This window comes from Eurytemora carolleeae, unplaced genomic scaffold, assembly GCF_000591075.1.
Source record: "Eurytemora carolleeae unplaced genomic scaffold, Eaff_2.0 scaffold343, whole genome shotgun sequence".
NCBI lineage: Eukaryota > Metazoa > Arthropoda > Copepoda > Calanoida > Temoridae > Eurytemora > Eurytemora carolleeae.
Window position 1 is genome coordinate 70,898 of NW_019396238.1, and position 8,789 is coordinate 79,686.

An 8,789-nucleotide genomic window follows, 5' to 3' on the forward strand; every position below is an offset into this window, starting at 1 on the left:
TTCCCCCCCCCCCCCCCCCAGCAGTAATAGTGTTAAATAGATTTTACGATTATACGCTCACAGTACCTTCAAGCTCTATAATATTCAAGGTTAAGGAATTGAGTTTTTGCCACAAACTCTGATTTTCAAATACCTATATCATAGCTTCACCCAATTGATTTGACTTTGATTATATCCAACTAAATTCTGCTATGATGAAATATTCTAAGTTAGAAATATCAAAGGTTTAACCATCAACCTGCAAAGATGTAAAGATTAGAAAATTGGAGGTTGTGGAAACACATCAATTGCTGTATGTTTAAAAAATACCTTCCAGATAGAAAATCCTGACCACCACACGACCCAATGGTTGCTCTAAAAATAATCACCATGATTTTATCATTTTTATATCAGTCTAATCATATGAAAATAATGTAAATTCAATTAATATTGGAATCATGAACAAAACTTATTTCCATTCTTATATGAAAAAAAAAATCCTTATAGGCAACAGCAGTTTCTCTATAAAAGTGTACCCACTCAACCCAGAATTGTCTGGAAACTAAACTTTCTCTACAAAAGTCTACCCACTCAACTCAGAATTGTCTCGAAACTAAACTTTCTCTATAAAAGTCTACCCACTCAAACCAGAATTGTCTGGAAACTAAACTTTCTCTATAAAAGTCTACGCACTTAACCCAGAATTGTCTGGAAACTAAACTTTCTCTATAAAAGTCTACCCACTCAACCCAGAATTGTCTGGAAACTAAACTTTCTCTATAAAAGTCTACCCACTCAACTCAGAATTGTCTCGAAACTAAACTTTCTCTATAAAAGTCTACCCACTCAAACCAAAATTGTCTGGAAACTAAACTTTCTCTTTAAAAGTCTACGCACTCAACCCTGTCTGGAAACTAAACTTTCTCTATAAAATTCTACGCACTCAACCCTGTCTGGAAACTAAACTTTCTCTAAAAAAGTCTACCCACTCAACCCAGAATTGTCTGGAAACTAAACTTTCTCTATAAAAGTCTACCCACTCAACTCAGAATTGTGTAGCAACTAAACTTTCCCTATAAAAGTCTACCCGCTCAACTAAACTTTCTCTATAAAAGTCTACCCAATCAAGCTAGAATTGTCTGGAAACTAAACTTTCTCTATAAAAGTCTACCCACTCAAGCCAGAATTGTCTGGAAACTAAACTTTCTCTATAAAAGTCTACCCACTCAACTCAGGATTGTCTGGAAACTAAACTTTCTCTATAAAGTCTACCCACTCAACCCAGAATTGTCTGGAAACTAAACTTTCTCTATAAAAGTCTACCCACTCAAAAAAGCTAAGTACATTCTCGTGGTTCTACCGAGAAACAGAATACAACTTTGAGACTTAGCATTCTTGGGGTTTTAAAGTTATGATCGGACATACAAACAGATATTACTTCTTTATATATAGACATAAATAATATAAAAGACATAAAGAGTTGGGGAGAAATGATCTTATCAAGGTTACCTGTTAAAACCATCTGGGTTCATGGTAGGAAGTAGGTGAACCTCCACATTATCCATTATATTCCTTTAATAATATATTATCCATTATAATCCTTTAATAATATATTATCCATTATAATCCTTTAATAATATATTATCCATTATATTCCTTTAATAATATATTATCCATTATATTCCTTTATTAATACATTATCTATTATATTTCGTATTAAAATATTATCCATTTAAGTCCTTTAATAATATATTATTCATTATATTCCTTTAATAATATATTATCCATTCTATTAATTTGATAATATATTATTATATAATATATTATCATTACAGTCCTTATTTGTTTATTATCCATTACATTCCTTTTATAATATATTATGTATTTTATCATATTTGTTTGATAACTATTTCTTTATATTATCTAATCCTAGTATCCAGAGTCTAGACTATATCCATGAACTAGTAGTTTAGCTAGCTATCTCAACTAGTATTTCTATATATTACCTAATCCTAGTATCTAAGCTATATCCATGAACTAGTAGCTTAGCTAGCTCAACTAGTATTTCTCGACCGACAACTTCGTTGCCATGCATGTTGGCGCTCAATCGAACCTTAACAAATAGTAACAATCAAGGAATGAACCAAGTACAGTAAATAACAATCAAAGAATGAACCAAGGATGGTAAATAACAATCAAGGAATGAACCAAGGACGGTAAATAACAATCAAAGAATGAACCAAGGACGGCAAATAACAATCAAGGATTAAACCAAGGACGGTAAATAACAATCAAGGAATGAACCAAGGACGGTAAATAACAATTAAGGATTAAACCAAGGACGGTAAATAACAATCAAGGAATGAACCAAGGACAGTAAGTAACAATCAAGGAATGAACCAAGGACGGTAAATAACAATCAAGAAATGAACCAAGGACGGTGAATAACAATTAAGGATTAAACAAAGGACGGTAAATAACAATCAAGGAATGAACCAAGGACGGTAAATAACAATAAAGGAATAAACCAAGGACTGTAAATAACAATCAAGGAATGAACGAATGACAGTAAATAACACTCAAGCAATGAACCAAGGACGGTAAATAACAATGAACGAATGAACGAAGGAAGGTAAATAACAATCCAATTTTATATTGTTAATAATAACTCCTCTTACTGCTGAGCTATTGAGAAAACAAAAAGTTGTTTTTGTGTTTAAAATTAGAACTACGAGGAGCTACGATGTGACAAAGTTGTACCAAAAATGTATTTTATTGTGGGAACTGCAATGTCTTGTTCACAAATAAAGTACAGTACAGTTTCTGAGCACTTTAGACACGGTATTGTTTGGAAAACCTGTTTTGGAACACGAGTTTCATGAATAGGATTAGGCAGTTTTGTGGATATACAGGGAATTCATTGACGAATTGGACATCGTCTTTGTTATGAATTAGCATTGTAATACCTAATTTCAAAAGCCATAATATTATTATGTCTGCTAGAGTTTATTTCATGAAAAGGGTAAAAGATTGTAAAGATGTGTCTATAATGTCTCCGCAAGATGAACAGTGATCGACGGACAAGTTTACTCTGTTTGTATACTGCAATTTTCTTGATTTTATTAAGTACAACCGTATGCAGTCAAAACGTAAACAAACAAAATATGAACATAGCAGACGAAAATCTTACGTTACAGCTTTCTCAGAAGGTATCACTAAACTAAATCAAAAAATTATCTAAAAAGACGATATCGAATTCGTCACTGAATTCCCATGTTTATTGGGACACCCTGTATATTATATATGCTATTTTATTTTGTTGCTCATAATTATCATAATTTTTTCGAATCAATTTAATCAAAATCTACACAAATGTTAAAACTCCAAAAAGGAAACTCGGGAGTTTCGTTTCTTTTAAATTGCTGGTTCTGGGTTCCTTTGTTTACATTACCGCTAGATTTAGAAACTGCAGTACACTTTGTAAACAAAACAGCAGTATACACATTGTAAACATAACTATGAGAGCAGTTCCTATTGTAATTCTTGGTTTCAATGTGAGTAAAGCACTAAGTTGATAAATTGGATTTTTTATTAGGACTTTTTGGAATAAGGATTTACCAACCTTGCTCAGAAAAATTATGACAATTGTTTACAATCTTTGTTATTGTTTTTAAAAATAAATAGGATCACATGGATTTAGTTAGCCTACATTGTTGCTTAAAACGCACTGGGTCCATTACACACAATTTATACATTATACGGGCTGGTATACGAGTAAATGTGTATACGGAACGATTATTTAAAACTGTAAATCCTTGAACTGGTTCGGATTGTACAATGATTTCACTAATGTGTTATGTATACTGTATAAATGTTTTGTGCAATGAGCATATGAGGCCTACCAATGGTTTAAGCAAAGGTCTAGGTTTATCAGCATTGGCAGTCAGCCTTATTGCAACCAGGTCCTCACCAAGCACTGACCTTAAACACGGAACTATTTTGAAGAATTTTATTTCTAAAGTTGGGTTCGAAATATTTGAAAATTTGCAAAGACACTTCGACATATCGAATTCACTCCAATAGAAATTTGCTGACGATCTTGGATATCACTGTTGCTTGGATTTCTTCCCATGGATATACCTGTGTGTTAGGTTGTATGTCTGAGCTAGGGTTGGATTGAATAAAGCAAGGTTGGAAATGATATCTTGGATATCCTTGCTACTTAAATATCTTGTCATGGATAATGGATATACCTGTGTGTTAGGTTGTATGTCTGAGCTATAGGGATGGATTGGATAAAGCAAGGTTGGAAATGATAACTTGGATATCCTTGCTACTTTAATATCTTCTCATTGATATACATGTGTGTTAGGTTGTATGTCTGAGCTAAGGTTGGATTGGATAAAGCAAGGTTGGAAATGATATCCTGGATATCCTTGCTACTAGGATATCTTATTATGGATATACCTGTGTGTAAGGTTGTATGTCTGAGCTAAGGTTGGATTGGATAAAGCAAGGTTGGAAATGATATCTTGGATATCCTTGCTACTAAGATATCTTATTATGGATATACCTGTGTGTTAGGTTGTATGTCTGAGCTAAGGTTGGATTGGATAAAGCAAGGTTCGAAATGATATCCTGGATATCTCTGTTACTCAGATATCTTCTCATCGGACAATCCTTGTTACATTTTCCCCAATCTTTCACCTTGAATTGATAAAAAATAACAAGTTATTTAAATATCGGCGCGAAAAAAAAACAAGAAGGAGCTAAACAAATCACAAAAAGAAACACACTCTTGATGAAATTTCCACACTCGGCCATGAAGTTGTCAGTTTTTCCCAGTAAATTCTCGCTAACAGTAAAAACAGTCTTTGTATTTCGTATCATTGAAATCTTTAACTGTAGTTTAATTTAAAAGGAACTTGGGGAGTTTTTGTGCAAAAGGAATGAAGAAAATGTTGAGAATTTGCAAGAGTTAAACTCTAAATAAAACATACATCGGAAGAATTTATCAAATGTCGTCTTGACAATTTTTCAATGGGTTATTTCTATTTTCCGTAAATCTCAGTAATCTCAGCAAAAATAAATAAATAACAATGAATATTCTGGAACAGTTCTAAAGAGCTCCATATAATCATTTAATTAAAAACTAAATATCTGCAACATTCCATTATCAGAAAGTGAAGAATACGACATTTGATGAATTCTTTAGATGTATGGCTTATTTAAGTTTTTACTGTAGAAACACAACAATATCTTTCACATTATTGATTAGCTAAAGTTGTAAAGAATACCGCTTCAATGGAAGGTCAATTGAAATTTCAAGGCCATTCCCTGTAAACCTTCATTTTTAGAGAATTATAGAAATAATATATTTGTTGTTATTTCTAAATTGAAAATCTATTTTAAAAATAATGATATATTTATTTATACATTGCCCCACAATTGTTTTGTTTTGACCTGGTTTGATGGTTCCAGGGATACTAAGTCTACAACTAAAGGACACATTGGAACAACTCCTTCCTGATATATATTGGGGTTTACAAGGTTAGTTCCTACAAAGAGACTGGAAACGTAATTTCAAGTGACCCTTCATGCAATAATGGCAATACCCTTTAAAGGGAGAGTCCGGCTATGTAAGGTAGTTGAACTGAGTTGCAGGGTGGATACGTTATCAGAATCGGATTTTTTTAAATTACTAAATAACGACGACGAAAACTAAAGAAAAACTTTTACAGTAATCTAATTAGATGGTTAGGAACATATTACTCAAAAGAAATTTGACAATAAATCAATAAATCAATGCTAGAATCAATTATTTCCTTTTCATCATTATATATAATTTCTTATTTTCTTTGAATTTATTCGCAGATTTCTTAAAATTCTTTAAATGTCGTCTTTTCAATGATAATTCAAGAAAATCTGCAGAAAATGTTTGTGAATAATGAGAACTAGAATAATGAGGAAATAGAAACTAATAATTGAACAAGATTACTTGTTTTTGACGAAAAGATTAATTTTCATTTTCCCAACCGGTTTCTAAACAACTAATTATTTACTGTAGAGTTTTATTTACATTTTTTTGTCGTCATTATTTAATAATTGAAAAAAATCTAATTATGAAAACGTATCCACCCCAAAAGTAGGAGTTTTTAGAGGCTGTTTAGATGTGACTTAGTAAAAACAAATAATGACATTATTTAGAATTTACGGTATTTGTTTTTGGAGGGGTATAAAATATTTCAACTTATTTTACCATATTCCTGGTAAGAGAAATCAAAAAACAAGATTTTTCAAATAGTGAAAAAAGACGAAAAATAATTCATATGATGGGTTTATTTTAGTTTATGAATAAAAAACTAACCTCTTTATTAAATTGAACAGTACACGTGAAAAATATCTCTCCCTATAAAAGCTGAAAATTAATTATATTATTACAATTACAATAAAACAATAATACTGAATTTTATTTGCATTTGTATGCAAAAAAGCGCTTTTAAAGAACGATGGCTTTTTATATAATTTAAACAATTTTCTATATTTTTTACCTTAAACCTATACGGGAAAATACAGGGACCTCCAAATTTATGATTGGTTGTACAAGCATCTAAATAATTCATAATCTAAAACATGAAAAATACACATTTGATTTCCATTGATAATTTACAATTTAATAAAATTATAAACGATATCAAAATTACCAAAAGTTTAAAATTTTTAAATTAGTGGAGTGAGTTCGAATAATTTTTTTTTATAATTTAGACAATGGTTTTTATGCTTTGTTAGGAATTAAAAGAAACCTGCACTTAACTTTCCCCGTCAGGACATTTGGAGGAAAATGTACGCTATATTCTGACGTGTGTATTTTGCTTAGTCAACTACACTGATCATTGTTATTAGTTGCAGTACGTGGAAAAGGGATATGAAAATAAACCAACATTTCGTGGGGGGCAGGGGTGTTTATTCATGGTCTAATTGGGTTACAAAAAGAATTGTAGCTTTTTCTTCACCTAAATCATAAAATGGTAAATAAAGACAATTACTTTTCTTAAATATACAGTGCTCCCCAAAATAATATGGTAAGCATAGACGACTGCTCATAAATATACAGTGCTCCCCAAAATAATATGGTAAATGATGATTACTTTTCATAAATATAAGTGCTTCTTGAAAAAAGATTGCATATTAAATAAATTCGTCTTCACTTCACCATTTTATTACTGTATGTTACTGTAAATGGAAGGAAGAAATAAGAAGAGAAAAAAAAGGAAGAAAGAGAAAGTGAGAAAAGAAGATTTATTTTGGAAAGCACTGTATATTTATGAGCAGTCGTCTATGCTTACCATATTATTTTGGGGAGCACTGTATATTTATGAGCAGTCGTCTATGCTTACCATATTACTTTGGGGAGCACTGAATATTTAAGAGAAGTCGTCTATGCTTACCATATTACTTTGAGGAGAACTGTATATTTAAGAGAAGTTTTCAATGCTTACCATATTACTTTGAGGAGAACTGTATATTTAAGAGAAGTTTTCAATGATTATTATTTTTTTTTGGGAAGCACTGTAGTGTATATTTTGAAAAGTAGTCAATGCTTACCATTTTATTCTGGGGAGCACTGTATAATTATGAGAAGTTGTCTTCATTTACCATTTTATCATGTACAATTAAGGTGAAGAAAAAGTTACAATTCTTTTTACAACCCAAATTTAGACCATGAATAAAGCCACGAAATGTTTGTTTATTTTCATATCCCTTTTCCACGTACTGCAACTAATAACAATGATCAGTGTAGTTGACTAGAGCCCAAAACTTAAGACAGGGTATCGTTATGAAAACCAGTTTTGAAACCCGGGTTTCAAGAATGGGGTTAGGCAGTTTTGTGGATATCAATATTTTTGTTGTGAAATATTATTTTATTAAGTTTCTTCACATTCTTCATTTTTTAAAATTTCTTAAATCAAAATCTACACAATTGCCAAGACCCCAAAAAGGAAACTCGGAAGTTTCGTTCAACGATACTCTTTTAAATTTCGGGCTTAGGCAAAATACACCAGAATCTTGCGTACATTTTCCTGAAAAATATCCTGACGGTTAACTTTCTGCTCTAGTTCTTTAAAATCGTTATAAATTCTTTTTTTAGACAAAAATGCTTAAAGAGACAAAGTAACATAATTATTTAAGGTACTCTCGATTTAAAAAATGAAATGTCTGATTCTCAATCTAATGTTCTCGTATCTCATTTGAAATCAATGTTTTTCTTTAAAAGCTACTCAGGAAATTACACAGCGGAGAAAAGAAAGGAAATTGACAGAATATATCTTTTTTATTAAGGTGAAAAAACGACGATATTCTAAAATTATGTAAACGGTCCCTTTAATTGAGATTATTTAATTTAAGCCCGTTTAGATTTACCTGTTATAAGAGTTAAATGGAATAAAAATAAAATCAGAACACTCTCCTTCGTAATCAACATTTGTCTCTAAGAATGTTAAAAATGTCGTCTTAGCAGAGAAAACTGGTAGAAATGAAATGACTATTTGCAGCTTGCAAGCAGTCATTTTTAAGAGACTGTAAATGTAGTTTCAAGTGACCTTCCGTTTAAAGAGGAGCATCCCTGATTCACAACGGTACCCTTTTAACTTTTAACTTATCAAGTATGACGAACTTTTCCTTATTTATCTATGAAAGAAACGCTTGTATTGTTGGACGCATTGTTTGCTGTTTTATATTTGAGAAATATTTATATTTACTCTCTATTAGTAGAAAAATATAGAAATTTACATTCAAACGTCCCCCTCTCC

General features: G+C 31.2%; 1 protein-coding gene across 5 annotated transcripts in view; it reads right to left on the reverse strand.

Annotated features, from left to right (window-relative positions):
• The window catches only part of LOC111699046 (carboxypeptidase D), a 16,251-nt gene extending 7,497 nt beyond the window's left edge, over window positions 1-8,754 (reverse strand). The window contains exons 1-9 of one of the 5 annotated variants that reach the window (XM_023469594.1): window positions 8,401-8,754; window positions 6,531-6,589; window positions 6,347-6,388; window positions 5,443-5,505; window positions 4,553-4,686; window positions 3,882-3,960; window positions 1,986-2,092; window positions 1,489-1,551; window positions 310-354 (exon numbers count right to left, since the gene is read on the reverse strand). In XM_023469594.1, coding sequence (XP_023325362.1) covers window positions 310-354; window positions 1,489-1,551; window positions 1,986-2,092; window positions 3,882-3,960; window positions 4,553-4,686; window positions 5,443-5,505; window positions 6,347-6,388; window positions 6,531-6,589; window positions 8,401-8,461 — 653 coding nt within the window. In that variant the 5' untranslated portion in view covers window positions 8,462-8,754. Of the gene's footprint in view, window positions 1-309; window positions 355-1,488; window positions 1,552-1,985; window positions 2,093-3,881; window positions 3,961-4,552; window positions 4,687-5,442; window positions 5,506-6,346; window positions 6,398-6,530; window positions 6,590-6,782; window positions 6,893-8,400 lie in introns of those variants that run through there. The other 4 variants (XM_023469596.1, XM_023469597.1, XM_023469595.1 and 1 more) reach the window with 4 other exon arrangements.
• Window positions 8,755-8,789: the final 35 nt, after the last annotated feature.